This window comes from Aulonocara sp. 'chitande type north' Nkhata Bay, linkage group LG9 (assembly GCF_057382095.1).
Source record: "Aulonocara sp. 'chitande type north' Nkhata Bay isolate Kocher_YH1m ecotype deep benthic linkage group LG9, A_spYH_male_GT1.1, whole genome shotgun sequence".
In the NCBI taxonomy this organism is placed as follows: Eukaryota; Metazoa; Chordata; class Actinopteri; order Cichliformes; family Cichlidae; genus Aulonocara; species Aulonocara sp. 'chitande type north' Nkhata Bay.
In genome coordinates, this window is record NC_141352.1 from 30,102,231 (window position 1) to 30,123,690 (window position 21,460).

Consider the following 21,460-nt stretch of genomic DNA (forward strand, 5'->3'; position numbering starts at 1 on the left):
CCTCTTTGTGCTGACAATCATCAAATATACAGATATTTACAAACTCTTCAGATCAAAACAAACACTTTTTTAATTGTAACATCAAATCAGACTAAATGTTTATTTTTTTAGATTGATAAATATAAAAACATATTTGTTAACTTTAAGAGTAAAGAGAGAAACTATCTGTATTTCTTAATAGCAAATGGCACCAAATTGTATTCAAACTGAGCCACACTTATGGAGCTCCACAGTTCTTTTCCTGGTGTTTTGGTTGACATCTCTTGATTTTCCCATGTCACAGAAACAGGCTCTGTGTTTTGCCTTATATGCATCCACAGCTGTGCCACCAGTTTACTCACATGGACTCTACTAACCTATCAGAAGCTTCTTCAGCTCAGAATGGAATCGTCTGGAGTTTTCTTATTAATTAACAAACTTAGTGTATATGTACTCCTAAATTTGATGAAAGTGATAATAAATAGACAGATCTCTCTCTCTTTATTCTGACATTTAACTAATTCAAAAGATATTTCAATATTTATCTAAAACAAAAGTTTACTCTAAATTGATGTTGTACAGTAAAAATGTTTTATGTTTTCTCCATAAAGTGTATGTAAATATCTGGTTACAAATGTAAATATCCTGCTGTGTACTGAAATCCCTCTTGTTTTGCATAGAAATATACTGAACAACATACAAAGCACAATATATAAAATAACAGAGCCAGCCATACTAAGGAGAGCTCTCCTTAGTATGGCTGGCTCTGTTTCTCCAACAGCGCACTAACAGGTAGCAGCTGCCCCGCCCCCTCGCTCAGTCGCTTAGTGCCTGAGCTCGGATCATACCAATATCAGGGGGGATTCACGCACAGTCGTAAATTCCCACAGTGTGCACTATGTGCTTCGAATATTGTGTGTACTTTTTGTTTTATACAGTTGTCAGCCAGGCATCTAACTATGAAAAAATTACACTCCAAAAGACCCCGGGCTTCTGACAAAACAACCCGGGCTTAAGCCCAGTAAGCCACCCCCACGCTCCGCCCCTGGTGGGCGCCCCGTGCTACCAGTGTCCAAGCGTTGGTTTTTCTTTTCACACTGCGCCCCCCCCCCCCTGCCATGGCTCTGCGCCCCCCTCCCCTCCCCTAGGGGGGCGGCCCCACCCACTCCCCTCCACTAGGGGGCGGGCCCCACACTTTGGGAAGGTCTGGGTTAGGTTATCATTTCACGTTTTAGTTGGTTCTGATAAGGGCGAGGATAGGGGGAAATGTAAACTAACAAATACACAAACAAAAAACCCTTTAAAAAATGTTTCTATTGTGCAATTTAAATTTGCCTTTTATATTTAACCTTAAAAGTCAAAAATAGCTTTTCATTTTTAATCCTCTTTATTTTTCGATTTTATCTCTGCATCAGTGTTCCTATAATGCAGGGGTGTCAAACTCCAGGCCTCGAGGGCCGGTGTCCTGCAGGTTTTAGATCTAACCCTGGGTCAACACACCTGAATCAAATGATCAGTTCATTACCAGGCTTCTGGAGAACTTCAAGACATGTTGAAGAGGTAATTTAGTCATTTAAATCAGCTGTGTTGGATCAAGGACACATCTAAAACCTGCAGGACATCGGCCCTCGAGGCCTGGAGTTCGACACCTATGCTATAATATATGCTGTTTCTTTTTTAAAATCTCTTTTATTTGTTTATTTTTATTTTGTTTTGATCTTATATACACAAACCTGTAATTTTTACAGAGCAGTTGGCTGTCAGCTCCCAAGTAAGGCTCTTAATGACAACCTCAACAAGCAAACTGTCAGAAAATCAAAACAATTCAGACAAAGAAAAAAAAAGAGATAATCACATATGTTATGGTGTTGAACATGAGGTCAGACACGGTGCTGGAAGAGGGCGGTCATGATTTGTAGAACCATGGAGGACAGGCATCTAAGACCATAAACCGTCAGATAGTAAACTTGTTGTCAATAATAAGGTCAAATATCTCAGACATGACTGAGTTTCTGTCATTTTTTACATTTATTTACTACAGGTTAAGCCTAAAGACTCGTGCTGACATATTTCTTTTATTTACTAGCAGCATCTCTTTATCATGTAGAAAAACAGTTTTTTGTCATGTTACGACAGCAAGGACACGATTTTTAAAACATATTCTTACTGTAAAATTAACAGTTTTGTATGGTTCATTATTTTATAGAAGTAAATGGATTATTTAGAAAATATTGATGTAAATTAAAATTTTCTTTGTTTTTCTATTTACACTTTTTTGATGTCAAGATTTTACACAATTTTACTGTTAATTTCACAAACGTTTTGTACAATGCATATGTTATGGTGTGGAACACGAGGTCAGATCACGCCAAAGTAGAGTTTGAGGGGTTAGGTGGGCTGTAGACATTTTTCAGATTTCAAAATGGGCTGCCAGTTTATGGATGCCCCAGATTAATATAGCTATAGAGTATAATATATCAACAGATGCCTTTCCATTATCATCAGCTTGGAATCTCCACTATGCATATACTGGCTTGTGGCCTTGTGTAAATTGGATGTGGAGGATGGAGCGGCGAGGCAGGAGGACAAGAGGAAGACTGCAGAGAAGAGTCATGTATGTGGTGAAGGACATGGTTGCTGCAACAGTGGAGGATGATATGAGACAGATGACTTGCTGAGGTGGCCCTTAAGGAAGAAGACGTACTGCACGCTCAAACACTAAAACTCAAAATTTTAGTATAGTTCATGTATTTTTTTTCCAGGTACAACCATAATACCAAGTTTTTGCAGAACCCGTAAATCGATCTTTTGACAACTTTACATAAAACTTCTGTTTTATTGTTTAGGACAAGTTAACAAAATACAACTTTTAACCCTTTACACTATACTGCTTGTTTTACCCAACCACCACCTGTTGTACCTAACAATATTTTCTTGTTAACGCAAATATGTAATAAGCCATATTTTTTTCTCAAATAAAAATGCATCCAGCTAAATATTTCTGCCCGTACACTCCAACACTGCGAACAAGAGAGAAATTAATCAAGAAACACATCAAATTACACTTTTCAAACATGTGCAGATGTTCTGATATTTTAAGAAGCACGCAGTCACGCTGTTTATGTCTAATTTAATATCTTGTAGCTAAAGAAATCGATAAAGATATCATATATCAATAGCAGATATTGATATGACCTTTACGATGACGCACAAAAAAGAAAAGACACATGTACAAATCGTCCAAACAGAAAAAGTCTGACTCTCAGGATTTGAAGCCCTTCTGATGAGATAAATGCACAATTACAGAGTTCGTACTCAGGCTGAGGGTCCTCGAGGGTTTGTATCTCAGCTCTTCAGCAAAGAACATCAGCTGGATGTAGCTGAGGCCCCTCTAACCGAGCGCCATTCCAGTGAAGTCTCTTTGGACCTCTGTCGAGATGAGGAATCTCCTCTGCCGCACTCAGACTCAATTTGTAGAGTATTTGGTTCTGGATCAGGAGTACATGCTCCAGTAGATGGTGTTGAAGAGCAGGTAGGACAGAGGGAAGGCCAGTCTAGAGTACGAGTCGATCATGTAGCTGTTGTTGACCAGCAGGTCCACGTTTTCACGTACAGACCGCTGCCGGCGAAGCCGAGTCCCCTCCGTGGGGCGCATGTCTGAGCTTTGGGTTGGCGATGTCAGAGGGTCAGAGGTCAAGGTGGGTGCCAGACGGGGGAATGTAGTCAGCTCAATATCGTTGTCGTGGAAACACCCGTCAAAGGCCATTGCTTGACTGGCGTTGAAGGTGGATGGGATCTTTAAAGGCAAAGAAAGGAAACGAGCAGGTGGAGATTTCACCGACAGAGACCCGGCACTCAAAAATCTTGAATTACAATCCGAGGATTAATCTTTAAAAGCAAAGAGGTAATATATAAATAAAAGGGGGACATCTCTTAAAAATTCCATTTTGTGGCAAAGACAAACGTTTTAATCATTTCTCTAAATCAGATTTGAGTGGTGATCAAACATGTGCCGTTTTAATGCATCAGTGGACACTTAGTTTGTTTCAGATTTACACAGAAATCCAAATTCCAACATGAATTGATTATGTCGGATACTTACTAAAAAAAGGTAATAACACCACAAAGCAGTTTAAAACTTGTGGATGTTTTGAAATGACAGGAAATGTTCACCTGACTGCAGTTTCTTTTTAACTACTTTTGACATTTTAAAGATATTTTTGCAAAACGTAATGCTTGCTTTTGCCACAAGGTGTCAGTGTTTCACCAGGACGATTCTTTTTCTCTTGAGTCCTTCAACAGTCCAAAACCTCCTGAAGAAAGTAACGGCTGGAGATTTTCATATTTTAAAAGCTAGGTTGAATTTTTGATATTTATGATTAAAACAACTCAAATAATAAAGTAGTGATTTCAGCTGTTTAAAAATATGCTCCACCTTAAACTCTGCTCCACATTCTGAAGTACTTTGTTAATGCTTTGAGAGGCCACTTTGCTTGAAACCTATTGACTCAATGACTGACTTTTCACACACATGAAAGGGAAGGTTGCAGCCAATGGTTACTTCCAATTAAAAGGGAGTTTTTCCCTTCCCACTGTTGCTAAACTGCTTGCCCAAAGAGGGTCTTATGATTGCTGGGTCTTTCTCTATGTATCATTGTAGGGTCTACCTTACAATATAAAGCATCTTGAGGCAACTGTTGTGATTTGGCGCTGTATGAATAAAATTGAATTGAATCGATACTCTGGCTCCAAAAAGGCTCTCACGCTTTGCACGAAAATTTCAAAGTTTGAGTAAATCTTAGTAAAGATCCAAGAGGCAGCTGGAGGGTTCTGTGCAGCACATGTAATGGCCCTGATTGGCCACTAGAGTGAGACATTAAGCAAAATGTTGCCTCGCTCTTTGCACAGTAATAATCCCCCTTCCCCCCTGTGCTGACCTTCCCCCTCTTCATCTTCCTCATCTCCTCCAGAGTGGTGCAGTAGTTCACAGCTGCATATTCAATCACAGACAGGAAGACAAACAGGAAGCTGGTCCACAGGTAGATGTCCACCGCTTTCACGTACGACACCTGGAAAGCATCGCACGTTTTCACATATACAGGGCCACATTTAATATGGTTCACCCCTTTGTCATTTATCTATTTATATTTTAACCTTGTTTTTTTCCTTTGTTGCCATTTTTAAAATGGGGTTTCAACAGACTTTATAAAAAAGCCTAAAAACAAAAACAAAGCAATGTACAGTCAATGGTATATCCTCCTACTTTAGTTACAAAATAGAAAAAAGTGACAAAATTGCCATCCCAGCTCCTCATTTTGCATAATTCTAGTTTTATCAATATTAAAGATAAGCTGCAAAATGTATATATTGTAAATTCATAACACATTTTTGTTGGTTTTATCACATATTTAGGAAATGGCATTATGGCAAATAGCAAACGGCATTGTGTTTATACAAATTATGAAACTTTCAGTTCCCAAATATGATCCTGATCTTTGCACTTTTCCTCCACGATTAAGTTTGTTCAGTTTAAGTCAAAGAAGGATCTTTTGGGCTATTTCGCTTCACATAAGGTAAATAAAAATACTGCAAATGCAAAACATTTAAAAGAAATTTGACATTGGCATTGATATGCTGTTAAATTCCTTTCTGATCATCTGTTTTGGTCACCCAGAGCCAACATAGGCCTGCTGAACTCTCACAAACAGCTGTTACCTGAGGCATCGAGGCGGACACTCCTGTGATGATGGTGGACATGGTGAGCACTGTGGTTATACCTGCAGGGGACGAGAAAACACAGACAGACTTCACATATGACATTCAAATTCTTTCAAATAACGTGTGATGTTTGGTGAAGACTGGCTGTTCTTGTTTTGTTTTTGGACATGAGTGTAGACACCAAGAAGCCAAAAACTGCAGTTCTTTAAATTTGCATTGAGGCTGGCTTCAAAATGAATCCTCCTCCACAGACTGCCACGTTAAAGCCTTTAGATACACGTGATTACAGCAACTCTTCAGAGGGTGACATTTCTTTGGAACCCATCCATTTACTGTTATAACTTTGATGAGCAGGTGTGCTGACACACAGAGGTGTAAGGTGGTAACCGTCTGCTGAGCCTTGGCTCCACCAGCTGGAGTCATTGAAGTGAACCTGTGGACTGTGATTGTGTTCGTCATGTTGCTGTGAAGTACAGAGCATCCATGATGTTTGTTCTTCAGTCTGAGGATGTGAAATCCTAGTTTTTAATTGGTCTGTTAGCACAAATTAACAGGTATCTCACTCACACAGTTTATAGATGGAGCTTGCTAGCATCAACTTAGCACTCCACCTGTTAATATTGCAACTTTGACTCAGAACAAACTAAATACACTTGCTTCAACTTGACCCGGTTTTTCTGTCTTCTGTGGTTTATATAACTCTGTATAAGATGTGATGAAAAATACAAATAAATATCAAAAATATCCATCAACTGTGTCAAATTGATATTGATGCAGTAGGTTTTAGATTCATATAAATGTTATCCTGGCAGTATCATTGGTCTTGCAGTGTAGGATAAAATAGATCAATGATGGTGTAAAATAAAATGTTAGAGCATCACTGAAGTCATTAGGCTTCACCCCAATAAAGGAACAGAACGAAACAGCACTATTTACAGGTTTAATGTGCCTCTTTAAATGTGGTTAAAGAGCCAGGAGAGAGCAGAAAGACTGGGATTTGAGGTGGTTGTACTTAGGATTTGCTTAATGAATGATACCCAGAGACACTCTTGCAGGAACAGCCCGTCTATCGATCCAGAAGGAGACCCAGGAGAGGACGACCATCAGCATGGTGGGGAAGTACGTCTGCAGCATGAAGAAGAAGATGTGCCTCCGCAGGATGAAGGTTATGAAGAGACGGTTGTACCAGCCTGACAAAGAGAGACAGAAAAACTTCAGTCTTTTCAGCAAACTGTGACACTTGATGATAAGGTTGGAGTTCCTGTTCATCCCAAAGTCTCTAAAAGCACTCTAATCTAAAAGAATATATCTACAAGTAAAGAGACAGACGTGTCCATATGTTTGTGACTACTGAATATGATCTGCTCCCACTTCCATTATTTTATGACACAATCTTACTGATGACCTACTAATTGTATTCAGCTGTGTTGCAGTAGGGACACATGGAAAAGTTTCAGGACACTGGTCTCTGAGGACTGGAGTTTGAGACCCTGCTTTAGAGCATAATGATCTGACTTGTGTTTTGTCTCTAAACGTGAGTACCCGCAGATGCTACAGGTACACAACCTGTGCTATACACACCGGTGCTGCTGTAGAAAGCCAGGCCACTGGAGGCTTGGAAATGCTCAATGAAGAACTGTGACAATACGATTTCATCCGTCCTCAGAGAGTCGTTGCCATTCTTCCAGTAAAGCATCAGGTCATTCTCGTTATACGCGTCTACAGTGAGAAACAATTAGAAACAAAGGGAGATGAAAAACAGAAGAAAGACAAGAACTGAGGTCAGCTGACATTATCCACCTTTCATTTATGTGTTACTTTATGATTAAAGAATGTGAAGTTTTTATTATTGTGTGTATATACTGAATGCGTCTTACAGCTCTCCAACTCCAGCGAGCAGTTCTGTGTGTCCAAAGGGAAGCTGCTGAAGTCCATCGAGCAGAGAGCCGTCACAGTGACCCTGAAACACCCACACACACAGATATAAAACAGCTTCCCCTGCAACTGTCCTTGACTGTTCGTTCTTACAGTTTACTCCCTAGAAACTCAAGCAAACCAAAGTAGAGTCAGAAAAGTGAAAATAGGGCAGGGAAACAAAGATTAAAGCAGGAATCTAGAAGGTTTTTTTTCCTAGCTGCAACAATTTCTGTTTTGTCAGTTTGTCACATCTGATACACACTCACCAGATAGTTCAGATAGTTACACTTTGCTTAATACCAGACCTCCTTTTTTCAGAAAATAATGTAATTCGTGGCAGAAATTTGTTCCTCAGAGATTTTGGTCCAATTGTGTGAAGCTGTTGACACGGTAGCTTCCCGCCGTTCCTGCAAATTAGCTGGCTGCAGATCCGTGATCAGATCTCCTGCTCTAACACATCCCATGCATAGAGATGTGGTCATTGTGGAGATGGAATGATCTGTACATTTATGCCGTTTTCGAATGTTGCATCAGAAATTGAGACTTCTCAGACCAGCCATATTTTTCCTATTGTCTGTGAATTGTAGCCTGAGTTTCCCGTTGGGCAGAGCTGAGCAGAGTGGCAGCTGATCGGGTTCTCTTCTCTCTTCTGCTGTAGCCCCTCTGCTTCAAGCATGTGTTGTCTTCTGCAGACAATCACCTTCACATTCATGTCACATTTAAAGCCACTTAAATACCGTTCTTCCTCATTTTGATGCTCAGTTTGAACTTCAGCAGGTTGCCATGTCACTGTTACTGTCACGTCATTGGCTGATCAGATGTCTAGGTCAATGAGCAGTAGAACAGGTGCACCTAATGAAATTCCTGGTCATCTTATAAACCATCAGTGAGGCTTCTGAATAGTTTAAGGGACGCTTGGTTCATAAGGGATGCTACAGACATGCACAGTGTAAGATGGGATGCTTTACTGTCATGGTCCTGCAACCATGACTCAGTGACTTTATGTTTATGTTCTTTATTGTTATTACTTTCATTATTATTCTTGGGCTGTTTTGGGATGGTTTGTGTTTGGGATTTTAGACACTGGGTTCTGGGTTTGTGCTCCCTCTGTTGGTCCCTGGTGTTAGTGTTCCCCTGTCTCGTCAGGTTAATCAGGTCCAGCTGTTTCCCCCACCTGTGTGTGATTTCCCAGTGTCTCTTTGTGTACTTATAGTGTGTGATTTCCTCTGCTCCTCGTCGCGTCGTCTGTGTTCATACCCGGTGAATCCCCTGCGTGCTCTCCCTGCTGTTCTCCCTTCATGTTCAGGTTTGCCACTCCCTTTGTGTAGTTTCTCCCAGTTTAGTTCGTCCTTAGTTCTGTTTTGCCATCTCCACTTTATGTTCAGTATTGTCAATAAATCACCTTCACATCTGAGTAAGTGCTGCATCTGAGTCCTCCTTTCCACTCTTCACACGGCCGCTGCCCCGGACCGTGACATTTACTTACTTATTTTATTATATGAAAAAAACCCTAATAAATCAATGTTTTCCTGACACCACATATATTTAATAAAGTAAACATTGGCTGCACTAAGCTTCAGAGGATTTCATCGTCTTCTCTGCAGCTTAACACTTTTGCATCCACCTGAACACCTGCCCTCTACCTGACGCTGTAGAGGATTTTTCCATCAGGGTAAACCCGCAGCATGATGTTCTCCATGGTGGTGTCGTGGATGAAGGAACGTTTGGAGTGGACGAAGAAGACGTCGGGAACCCAGATCTTCTTCACCAGCCGGGAGTCAAAAGTCCTGCTCTGGTTGTTTCTAGACGGGAACGCCAGCCTCTCGTCCTTCCAGTAGTGACGCAGGTACAGAGTCATGGTGAAGTCCTACAGACGGCAGACACACACCAGAGAAACATATACTTCTTATGTTTCTTTAATTTTTATTCATGTTTTTCAAGCAAGTTTGAATTCATGGGAGATCTGGGGGCTCAGAAAATGTGGTTCCAGGCAGAGCCTGAACCTGGTGTCAACACTTCCATTGTTTTAGATCAGGCTGTCATTGCAGCACCGTCCTGTTCTCATTCATCTCTCTTGGCTGGAAGAACTTTTAAGTTAGACATGGCGCTGACTTCAAAGCTGGCCACTTGAGGGATCAAGAGCCAGAGAGTCAACTGACAAACAGTGACGTCAGTAAAACTATAAAGTCATAAAACTATAAAGTCATAAAACTACAGTTTAAGGAATCTCTTTAGTTCAGTTTGTCTACATGATTTTATTTTTACTGAAAGGTTATGAAAGAAGGGAAAAATATGACAGCTTTTGGTGTAATTTGTCTTAGGAACATTGTTTTTGGCTCATCAGAATGACTTATATGATCTTATTTAGCTGTGGTCTGGCAGCGCTTTTAATACCAAACTCTAAAACGCAATAAATTCTTAATGATTTGCAGCACAATGCACAAAGAGGTTGACACACTGGTTAGATCTATGTGATTAATTTGGCAGATATATATGTATATATATATATTTATCCTGGATGGCCCTCCTGATGCAACCCCAGAGGGATCCTGGGAGGAGAGACAAAAGCAGGAAGTGTTTGCCTGTTTAGTAAATGTGTAAATTATTGAGCCACTGTTGGCAGCATAAAGCCTGTTGATCTAAAATACAGTGAAAAGTTCATAATTTAAGCCCTCTTTGTGTGCAGAGCAGTCCAGCAGGTCTGACTGGATTCTTTTTAGGCCATATCTGGGCCACAGGCTCCATTCAGCATTTGACACAAATGGTTTGAGGCCTTTTTAAGAACAGCGCCAGCTGTTTGGCCCTGATTCTGCAAACCTCTGTTAAACACCCCAATAGTTTATTTAATCTACTAATCTGTTTATTTATTTTACAGTGTAAAAACTATTGTATTAAGACATTTAACCAACATTTTCAGGAATATATTTAGGCAGCCTCTTTTATGATTATTTACTTGTGACCTTCCTTCATTCCTGTTAGTCACACTCCCTTTCTGATTACTGGTCCAATTAGTATCTCCTGTGTTCAGTTATCCTCTCACTTCCCGGGCTTCCTTTTTTCTCTATTGGATTTATTTGCCACTTTCCTAAATCAGGTTATCTAGCTGTTTTTATTCGCCTTCCTTCAAAACCCTACCTTTCATGTATGGATCTTGCTATTTCTTGTCTTTCCTATTTTTGATTTTTGGACTTTTATTGTGACATCTTGCATTTGGGTCCTTTCCTCTGTGACATGCCATTAAAAATCCTCACCATGTTGACCTCTGAGATGCTGTCGATGCTCTCCACCTGCACATCAATGCCTACGGGGATGGGCGCACCTAAAGCAAAGGCATGGAAAGTATTTCATTTTAATGCCATTAACTCATAAATTATTTATCAGTGCTAGTAAAGAAACTCAGTCAGAACTGTGCAGCTCAACCTCTGCACATATTTTATGGGTGTCACAATTCTGTGTGTGAGTGGGGTGTGTGAATGGTGTAAACCGTAAAAAGTTATAAACTTAGACTCGACACATGGGTCATATTTCATGGGTTTCGCAAGTGGGTGTGACAGAATGATTCTAAAGCACCACCCATTTAATTTAAGGTTTTCTGGAGCCTATCCCAGCTGTCACTGGATAAGACACACCCTGGACCCTCATCATCGTCTACTCCAGGGTTAACAACCATCAACAGCCAAACATGTCAGTGAAGGTTCTCAGTCATCCAGTTTTGTTGTAGTCTAAGGAGCTTGGAAAGAAAAGCATCTGGACTTCTTTAATTTTCTTAAAGATGTTTCACCTCTCATCTGAGAAGCTTCTGAGAAGGACACTCCCAAAGGGCTTAAAATCTGGGACTCTCCACCATTTGCTCTTAGAACTGAAGAAGCTTCTCGGATGAGAGGTGAAGAGTCTTCAAGAAAATTAGAGAAGTCCAGACGCTTTCCTTTCCAAGCTACTTACACCATCAACAGTCAAGTTACAACCAGCCTGTTGGCTGCAACAAAGAAGAGAGTCACAAAACCAACATTTAACTAGCCTCGCAAAACACTGGCACTTCCTGCAGTCTCCTGCATCAAAACACAAACACGCACGCATACACACACACACACACACACACACACACACACACACACACACCCCACGAAAGGCCTCGGGCTGTAACAGAATTTAGGATCCACATCTAAGAGGCATGTCTTTGATCCGTGTGAGGAAGCAAAGGAAGAACATGCAAACTCCCCACAGAAAGGCTGTGAAAGTCCTGGGTTTGAATCAACACCCAGGACAGTTTTGCTGTTTTCAGGCACAAACCCACAAACCCAGGACACAAACTCCACCCACAGATTTAATCAGATGAATATGAGCTGTGGTTTTGTTGAAGCATGTTCTTGCCAGCAAGTTGTATTTCTATCATTTGACAAATCATCTCATAACTCAAAGGTAGATTGTCAAGTTTAGGACAGACTGAACATTTTTGATAGAAACCTCAGATTGGAGACATCTAGGTGCCACAGTTGTATCACCACTGGGAGGCAAAAGAAAAACAACATTTGGCAATAAACACAATTATTTATTGTGCGTTCCATCAATGACACATGATTAGTGGTTCCTGAATGCCAGATAATGCGCACAGGAATTGATAAGGAACAAGGTTGTGCTGCTGTCAGTCAGAATCCAGGGTGTAAAACATCCACACGAATGCAGGAAATGCCTCGACTGCAACACACCCATGTTTGCATGCACCAAGGTGCAAGGGCCCTTTAATCGCTGCTTGCAGCTTTAATTGACATTATCAAATTGCAATAAAGACAAATGTAATATAACTGTCAACAAAAAATTCTAAGCAATAAAGTTGGACGAATCCATGCAGTTATTGCAGGGCTGGACCATACTGTCATACGACAGCAACAGACGATCCTGGAATCTCGGATCTAATTTGTCAACTGAAATTTTTTTTAAGTTTCTCACTTAGTGAAACACATAATACACACAGTGGAGTGCAAACAGAAACACAGCTCATAGAAATCCACATGCCTTCACAGTTAAAGGAAAAAAAGAATAGAAAACTATCCTGTGATAACAATAAAAATACTATTTTTAATGTGGGCTCAGTACTGGTATGTTTAAGGCAGAGGCTTTTTTAACAGCACCGGAAGCCTGCCTGAAAAGATATTAGTGTCTGTTTGATGTCCTACAGTGAGATGGGATAGAATAAAAACCGATAATAATTTAACAGCATATCAGGATCAGTCACTTCTCGTTTATTGCTTTAATCCAATCACCCGTCCTGACCTGGAAACCTCATTTTGTGTTGTGACATCCTTTGTCTTTGGCACCAACTCACCTGTGCAGCCATTGACATCTGTCTTCATCTCTCCCGCCCCACCCCATCTTCCTCATCAGCAGATTGTTTAACGGCTCCTAAAAAGGCTGAACGCACATAAGCAAGCAGAACACACATAGCTGGAGGGCTCTGCGACCTACCAATGATCATAAAAAGCAGCACTTAAATTATGGTTACTCGCTCACTGTTTGCTCCACAAAGCAATCATGACAAAGTTTAGGAAAGAAGTTTGTCCATCCCATAACAGTGCCTAGTGGCCGTGCTCTCCTTTGGAATTCTGTACTGTTAATTTTAGGATATATCCACAGCTGCGACCTGCAGACAAAACAGCTCATTCCTGCGCCGACCACAAGCAACAACAATGATTTCACTGCCGTTCTGCTGGAGAAAAATGTTTCCATTCATTTGGAGGTAATGTTAAAAGGTTAACAACGAGGAGAATGCACAGAAGGAAAACCAGCTCCGACCACTCTTTCAGCCTGTTAGCGTGTGTTGCCATTCTTAGATGTCTTTATTTAATCCGGGCCAATTTAGATTAAATGGGAATGTCTTAGGACATCTAGGTTACGGTATAGAAAACAGCTGTTTTCAAGCAAAACTGCTCAAAATATGTGAACTTTCCATTTCTGCTGTTGCACTGTGACTGGAGTGGGTGGAATGTTAGTGTGGGTAGTGTTTTCTTGACATGAATAAGGCTCCATAATTCATGATTTAAAAGCTTCAGTATGAGTCAAGCTACATATACAGTAGTAGAGTTTTAAATGAAGAAGACTATCATCCACTTTATTGTTTTCAAAGTCCTGCCATACTTACATTCGTATAACTATAGGCTGGAAGCAGAGAGTGGTTAAAAAGGTGGTCTTAAAAATTCCCATCATATTGCAGTTTTGCCTGACATGTTTTCATAGCAATGAAACACATTTAATAGCAGCAAACTTATAACTGCATTGGCTACCTGTGAATCCTCATGTTCACATATCAAGTCAATGAGCATATCCTGGGCAATCTTTCTTTCTGACACTTAGAATACAGTTAATGAACTTCAGTGTTTTATTCAGTTTGACCGGAAATGAATGACGGGGTGTCGAGGGGTGTTTATAGAGGTTGGGGCCATTTTCCCACAGATATGTGAGATCAGAAGTCTTCAGGTTTTGCTCCCTAGTTGCCAAAAAACCAAAAACAAATGCAGTGTTACAATAATGATGTCACTATTCAGACCTTGAAACTAAGGCCATATTTTTTGGAGATAATCTATCTGAATTTCAGGAGTGAGACCACACCTCCATACAAATGCAATCCAGCTCTCTGTCTGTCTATGACCCCCCCCCAATGACATTTAAATGAGTTGTGATGGATCAAGGACACCTCTAAAACCTGCAGGACACCGGCCCTCGAGGCCTGGGTTTGGACACCACTGACTCAAAGGATACTGTGCTGGTGACAAGCCTTGTACCCTAAAACACAGTAAGTTACTTTCTCTGAGTGCAGACTGACAGACCTCGCAGAACAGTTATTGTAATGACCACAAAAAATATAAAAATACAAAAGGTCCAGTTCAAATATTTGCTTTTGATGCTTTTTTTGTTACTGCGAATCAGGCAGAATCTGTGTCACTGCTTCCAAAAATTCCTATTTGAACCAAGAATTTTGAAACTAAAACTGCACCAGGTATCTGTGAGAAACAGCTGTTCCATCCTCCCCAAAAAGAGCCAGGCCATGAGGGGGTGGAACAGCAAAAAGCTAAAGTGCTGGCAGGAGGTGACTGTTACTAACAGCTCACAAGGTTGGCACACATGTTTCTCTAGGGCGAGCCACCTTTAAACTGCCAGAGCTCTCTCCTCTACTCCAGCTTTTATACTGAGGGCTGAAGGATCGCTGAGTGCAGCCAGCTGTGCACCATCTTCATAGGAGAATGAGGTCTGAGTCATTAGTTTTTTAAAACTTTACACAACACCATGTTCTTTTTGGACAGTAACCCAGGCTATGTTTTTCCTTTGAGATGGGAAATTTGCTAAATTGAAGCTTTGTAAACCAACGGATAACATCACAGTGGGAGACATGAGTCATCAGTGTTCAGGAAGAGTTCGTCCGGCGATGCTCTTTCGTTGCATTAATCCAGTTTAGATGCAAAATAAACTGCCTTGCTGGAAATCTTTGAAAAGTTGAGTATGCACAAACACAGACACACAAACTCTCTCTTGCACAGTCCCACACACACACTGTGACTGTGTGACTTAATAAAACCAGTGGAGACCAAAAATTTAATGTAGCCCCGACAACGACTGCTGTCAGGAAGAAAAACCTGCAACAGAAGGTCACTCGCTCTCCCTCTCCTGGCTCTTTACTGCTTTCCTTTTCCCACATCACACCCAGTCCGAGTACATATGAGGCAGACGTGCAAAGCGAGGCCACAGCTGATTCTCCACTTTTGTGCTATGCAAAGGAGCTTCAACCCTAATTTATAACCTAAACCCTGTCTTATTGTTTGATATCAGCTCTGAAGAACTATTGTAACGATACTGTATAAAAAAATAAAATAAAAATCTGAACAACATTTTTCTTTAAATAAAGCAACAAATGACACAACAAATGACAGCTAATATATTTGAATATTAGCTATCAGCTAATACCAGCACAAGCTATCGCTACAGTTTTTTGTTAAACACCGTGTTAAAGAGCTTGGACTCTTGGAATTGCACCTGTATTGTCCTCATCTGATCATTTGTAATTAAAAACATGGTTATGGTTCACCGTGACGTAGAACAGACTCACACCTTTGAACAATTTCCTCAATGCTGTTTGAGAGGAAATGTATCCTCTAAACCTCTGAGTGCCAGAATGTTAAAACTGCACACCAAGGTCAAGTTCGGGCTTATTTGAGCTGCCGACAAACATTTTAATGCGATCATTAAGCAGTAAAGTCCAACCCTTGATGCGAAAGGTACTTGACTATGTTGTATGCTGAGCACATTAGGCTTTTTCAGCTGGGTAAAGTATGTATATTTGGATAGGTTCTGGTCAGCTGTGTGCAAATAGGCTTGACTGTTTGTTTTGACTGCTGTCCCTTAATGAGACTTTGTTGCTGCAAGACTGCCATACTGCTCATTTGTTCACCTGTTTGTGACATGAGTCTAAACTGCAGCTTTTAGCACTTTGGCACTGACCTTTCTGGAAGCTGCTGCTGGTCATTACCTTGTGATTGCATGTAAATGATCAGCTAAGGTTGCCAAGCTTGGTTAGCAATACACGTTTACAGACTGTGTGAGTTCAGACACAAATATCTGCTAATTAGTGCTAACCATGATACTGACTTCTTGAACTGTATCAAACAAGATGCATACATGCTGGAGATTCTTCCTGGACCACCAGTTATGCTGCAGACCTGAAACCAGCCGGCCAACTGTCTGAAACCTTCAGACGCTGCAAAGTGTCAGAAAAATTACGTAAACCAAAGGGCATAACTCTATACGGGTGAAGACCTGAAAAGGTGATGAATTAAAAAATCCACATGCAGTTTTGGTGTGTGGCACTCACCACCACGCTTTCAGGAGATCAGATCTGCTCACATTTTAATAATGGATTGGATTTATATAGCGCTTTTCAAGGCACCCAAAGCACTTTACAATGCCACTATTCATTCACACTGGTGGAGGCAAGCTACGGTTGTAGCTACAGCTGCCCTGGGGCAGACTGACAGAAGCGAGGCTGCCATATCGCGCCATCGGCCCCTCTGGCCAACACCAGTAGGCGGTAGGGTAAAGTGTCTTGCCCAAGGACACAACGACCAGGACAGAGAGCCCGGGGATCGAACCGGCGACCTTCCAGTTACAGATACGCTTCCCAACCCCCTGAGCCACGGGGTGACCATGGCTCAGGGGTGACCGTGCAGCCAGCTGTGGCTATGGCCAGCTGTGGCTGTGCACAGCTTTTGCTCAGTCTTACCTTCCAGGTACAAATAACCACACAACAAGCTGTTTCACTTATCTGATATATTCTAAAATGTTCCAAAAGGCATCAACTTCAAGAAGTCAGTGACTTATTTAGCAGAAGATAGTTTTAGCATGCGGCTAGCAGTACAGACACCTGTATCATCACCAGTACAGGTGTAATGGAGGGAATTACACTTTTGTTTTAGTAAACAAGATAACATACACGAAGGAGGATATAAAGTTTACCGTGTTTAAGATCTGTTTTGTGTTCAGATTTGGTTTCAACAAATAGTAGCAGTAAATGTTTTAGGCGAGATGGCTGAAAATGAAAGGCTGCTGATTGGGATTGAACTGTTTTTCAGCCTCAGGCGGTTTTCTGCCTGTCACGGCCAGCGGGACAAGCCGTGTGATGATGGGATGTGCAGAACCTAAGACAACCTATACTGGGCAAGCTACCAAAACATAGACCTGATACCTTTACACAGAGACGCAGGGAAAAATGGGAAGACAACACAGGATGCGAGGAAATGACGCAGGGAACTAACACAGACGAACCAGCGACGAGCACAAGATGACACACAGTATAAATACACAGGCAGACACAAGAGGGAACGAGGAACAGGCGGCAACGCAGCTGATTAGGGAAGACGAGACAAGGAAGCAAACAGAATACACTCACATGAGACACGGGCCTTCACAATAAAACAGGAAATGCACAGAGACATGGTACAGACACTAAACAGAGGGAACACAGAACCAAACTCAAAGAACTAAAAAGTCTAAACCACAGTACACAACAGGAGCAAACTAGAACACAAGATTATAATAATAAAAAACACAAAGCACTGGATCAAAAGACCCAGGACCATGACCCTGCCACTTCCTCGTTGGCTTCATGCAGGACGCTTGTTGTCACAAAGCCTCTCTGACCTGCACAACATATTTTTTGTTTCTTTTTCTTATCAGCTCATGTGATTAGCTCTGCTACAAGGAAAGAGGGAGAAAACATCTTCTTAAGTCCCTGTTGAGCCTGGTTTAGCAACACTGAGACTGTGATGCTATCAGTGCTTTGGTGGTTTTAGGTGATATCAGCCGGAACAATCAGCAAACGTCTCTTGTGAGCTCTTCTGCTTCTTTACCTCGCCTTTAAAACCAGAATATTTCCACATGCGACCTTTAATGGCAGCAAACTTCCACCTCACTTCTGCTCTCTCCTTTCATTGTCCTGCTGGCCGCTAAATCTCACTCTGGACTTTTATTCGAGTAGTGTTATGATTTTCTCGGTTAGTGATTTGCTCCAGATTTAGCTTAACATGAAACCTTGCCTGGTGCAGCTTTAACGGCCAGCTTTTTGCCCCATAATGTTTGTGTGTTCAGCGTTTCAGAACGAGTCGCCCTAATCCCCAAACACAACGCTGCAGATGGATCAATCCATGCAGTCATAAGCGGCATAATGCAGTTTTAAGGTGGCAGGATGTTTCTCTGGAGCCTCATCGCCGCATGTGTGTTCTCATTTGACTTTCCATCGGCGCCAATCATACGAGGGGGAAGGTGAGAGGTGGACAGGGATTAAGAGGTGAATCTCTAGGCAGCTTTCAGACAACATGAGCGTCAGACTACAGAATCCATACTGCCGAAGCCTAACCATGTGTAATGCTGCATCTTTGTCTGAAACACTTTAAGACATTTGCAGAATTTACAGCAAAAGGCTTTGAAAACAGGTTTTCTGTCTCTATGCACATTCTCGGTGTATGTGCCCTAAATCACAGCTGACCTTTAGGGAAACCTCGCTGTACAGTTAGGGTGCATTTTCCCTCTGAATTCCTAGTCTCCGCTCAAATATGCTGTCAGGTGATGGCCACGACTTTTTGTTGTTGTTGTGCAAATACCGAGATAATCAGAGCTTTGTAAGGAGGATTAAGGATAGATATTCTCCTGAGGCAGAAGCAAAAGAGGCAGCAGAAAATGTGAAACAGTAGCCTAAGAGTTAAAGGTTTCATTACATTTACAGCAGAAAAATAAAGCCGGTCTGAATAATTTATCAGATTCTGGTTCGCGACAGAGGCAGACTTGAATTAAATTTAAATGAAAACTAAAGAAAATATGAACTATAAACTTACAAAAGTCCTGCTGTGGTCCTGTACAGTGTGACCATATATGTTTTTGAGATTACCGATTACTGTATTAATGAACAACAGCACAACAAAACAATGTGGCTGTGATATAAGGACATTTAATATGACTATCCTGCTGTATCCCATTTCAGCTCATATCATCATTAAGTATTGGAGTCTAAGGAGCTTGGAAAGAGTGAACTGAAGAAGCTGAACTGAAGAAGCTTCTCGGATGAGAGGTGAAACATCTTCAAGCAACTTAAAGAAATGCAGACGTTTTTCTTTCCAAGCTCCTTAGACTACGATGACCTGGATGACTGAGAACCTTCACAGACATTAAGTATTGGAACATTTACTTCCACGCTGTAGAAGAACAAAACAAAAAGAAAACCATTTAAATGAGCTTTCATAATCTATCATTTCAGCAGCAGCCACACTTTGTTTCAGAAGTCATCAAATATTTTGGATACACCTGCAATCAAAACCTTTTCTTTTGTTTTATGCTCCGAGGTGTGGTTATGATGGCAGCAATGAATCTGCCAATAAAATGTCAGGTTTGTACCTGACACTGCAGCCAAGTGAGCGCACAGAGCGGGAAGATGCAGCCAAAGTATAGCACCACTTGACTGGATACCAGCATAATCCAAGCCCTCATAGTAAATCGCAAGCATCTGGCAACATGACGTGTCATTTGGAACACATGTGTGAAGCTTATGGGGACAAGTTTAAGTTTATAGACATCCTTTAAAGGTTGACCTTGATTTAGAAACAGTAAAAGTTCTAAACATGAGAAAGAGGTATCGAGAAATGCCATAAGGAGTATTTCTGGAGTTTGGTCTGCCCTTCAAGGACTCTGAGGAGGGGATGGTTTTGGCTCTTCAGCTTCTCAAGACACACACACACACACACACACACACACACACACACACACACACACACAGAAGCTATAGGCTTATCTGAGGGAGAAAAATGCTGATATTTCCCTCTGTATAAAATTATAGTCCGTGGAAATGCCGCAGGGCCATGGGGCAGACAGTGGTGCGTTTGGTGTTCCCACCCTGAATGGCAGGCAGGACCACAAAGACGCCGGCAGACCAGGCATATAGAGGAACATACAAAAGCAGCAAGCAGGCTGTGTGTCTGTGAAGGTGTGTCCTAGAAACACGGTTCATTTTGTAGATTCATGGTTACATTTACTTTTTGTTGTTTTAAAAGTCCTGAATTGAGAAAATAACTTCACAAAAACTGTGATTATCTATGAAATAAACCCACAGGAAATATTCAAAGTAAAAGCTTCAGAGTGAAGATGAGTTAAGTTTAGAGCAAGAATAAAAAGAACAAAATGATCAGTGGAAGAATTAAAGGAAGAGACTGTCACCAGCAGAAAAATGCCTGCATTGTCCTTAAAACGTCAAAAAGACCTGTGTTTAGATTTTCACTCTGCGCAGCCTTTTGTGGTCGTGCAAATAATGACGTTAAAAACCTCTAACAAACCTTTCAGGATCGGGTGGAGACCGCAGTTTGAACCTTGGCTTCAAACAGCTGTCAACAGCGGCTTCTTTTAATTCTGCCTTTAGTGTGAAAGCCAGCGCTAATAAATCAACTAAAGCTTTTGTTCCACACAGAGAGTTTATCTAAATGATGAGAAATCACCATCCTGACAAAACACATGCAAACATCTGCCATCCATAGCAGAGGGCTTTGTCTGATCTTAGTATTTATGTGTTAAACATGTCAACCAGCCAGAAGTCAAGTCATGGAAAAACGCATTTCCCACTGCTGATGACAAAAGATAGAAAAGTCATCACTGACACTATGATGCTCGAGACTTTTTTAAGAAAATACTTTTTCTTGTCTAAAAATAAAATGTTTCCACGTTGGATGTGTTACATCAGAAGGCGGCAGTAACGATATTATTGTTGATTTTATTTTCGTGGCCTCAAAGATGATTTTTTTGTTCATATACACAAAATTAATACTGTCCTCTTTTCTTCTTCTTTTGGCTGCTCATGTAGGGGTCGCTACAGGGCCCCGTGTCTCGATCTCACCCTGTCGCCGGCATCTTCCTCTGCCACAGCAGTCCTCTGCATGTCCTCCCTCACTGCATCCATGAACCTTCTCTGTGTCAGTAAACCCACTGTCTTTCCCCAGTTGTTGTTAAACAAGGCCTTGATCAATCCAATATGGAAATCTCATTCTTGATGATCAGCATATTCAGTTTCACAAAGATGTTCCAGCAAAATCGCTTCCTGATGCGTTTCTGCCTCCACATTAATCTTGCTCACGACCAGCTCTAAGCTCACATGCTTGGCTTCATCATCAACGGAGTTTGTTTATATGGTTTGGATTAAATCAAACCAGTGGAAACAGTCCTTGCTGTATATTGCAAGGATACAGTGCAGACACGGCTCATTAATGCTGAGTAACTAACTAATAAAATCCAAATCTGAGGCACAGACATCCTGGAGGGTCTCTATTAG

General features: G+C 41.2%; 1 protein-coding gene across 1 annotated transcript in view; it reads right to left on the reverse strand.

Moving 5' to 3' along the window:
- Positions 1–1,202: 1,202 nt before the first annotated feature.
- LOC147322382 (gamma-aminobutyric acid receptor subunit rho-3-like) overlaps positions 1,203–21,460 on the reverse strand; it is a 29,529-nt gene continuing 9,271 nt past the window's right edge. Inside the window, exons 3-10 of the mRNA XM_086306824.1 lie at positions 10,866–10,933; positions 9,258–9,481; positions 7,575–7,657; positions 7,279–7,416; positions 6,735–6,887; positions 5,695–5,756; positions 4,917–5,048; positions 1,203–3,775 (exon numbers count right to left, since the gene is read on the reverse strand). Coding sequence (XP_086162950.1) covers positions 3,473–3,775; positions 4,917–5,048; positions 5,695–5,756; positions 6,735–6,887; positions 7,279–7,416; positions 7,575–7,657; positions 9,258–9,481; positions 10,866–10,933 — 1,163 coding nt within the window. The 3' untranslated portion in view covers positions 1,203–3,472. The remainder of the gene's footprint in view (positions 3,776–4,916; positions 5,049–5,694; positions 5,757–6,734; positions 6,888–7,278; positions 7,417–7,574; positions 7,658–9,257; positions 9,482–10,865; positions 10,934–21,460) is intronic.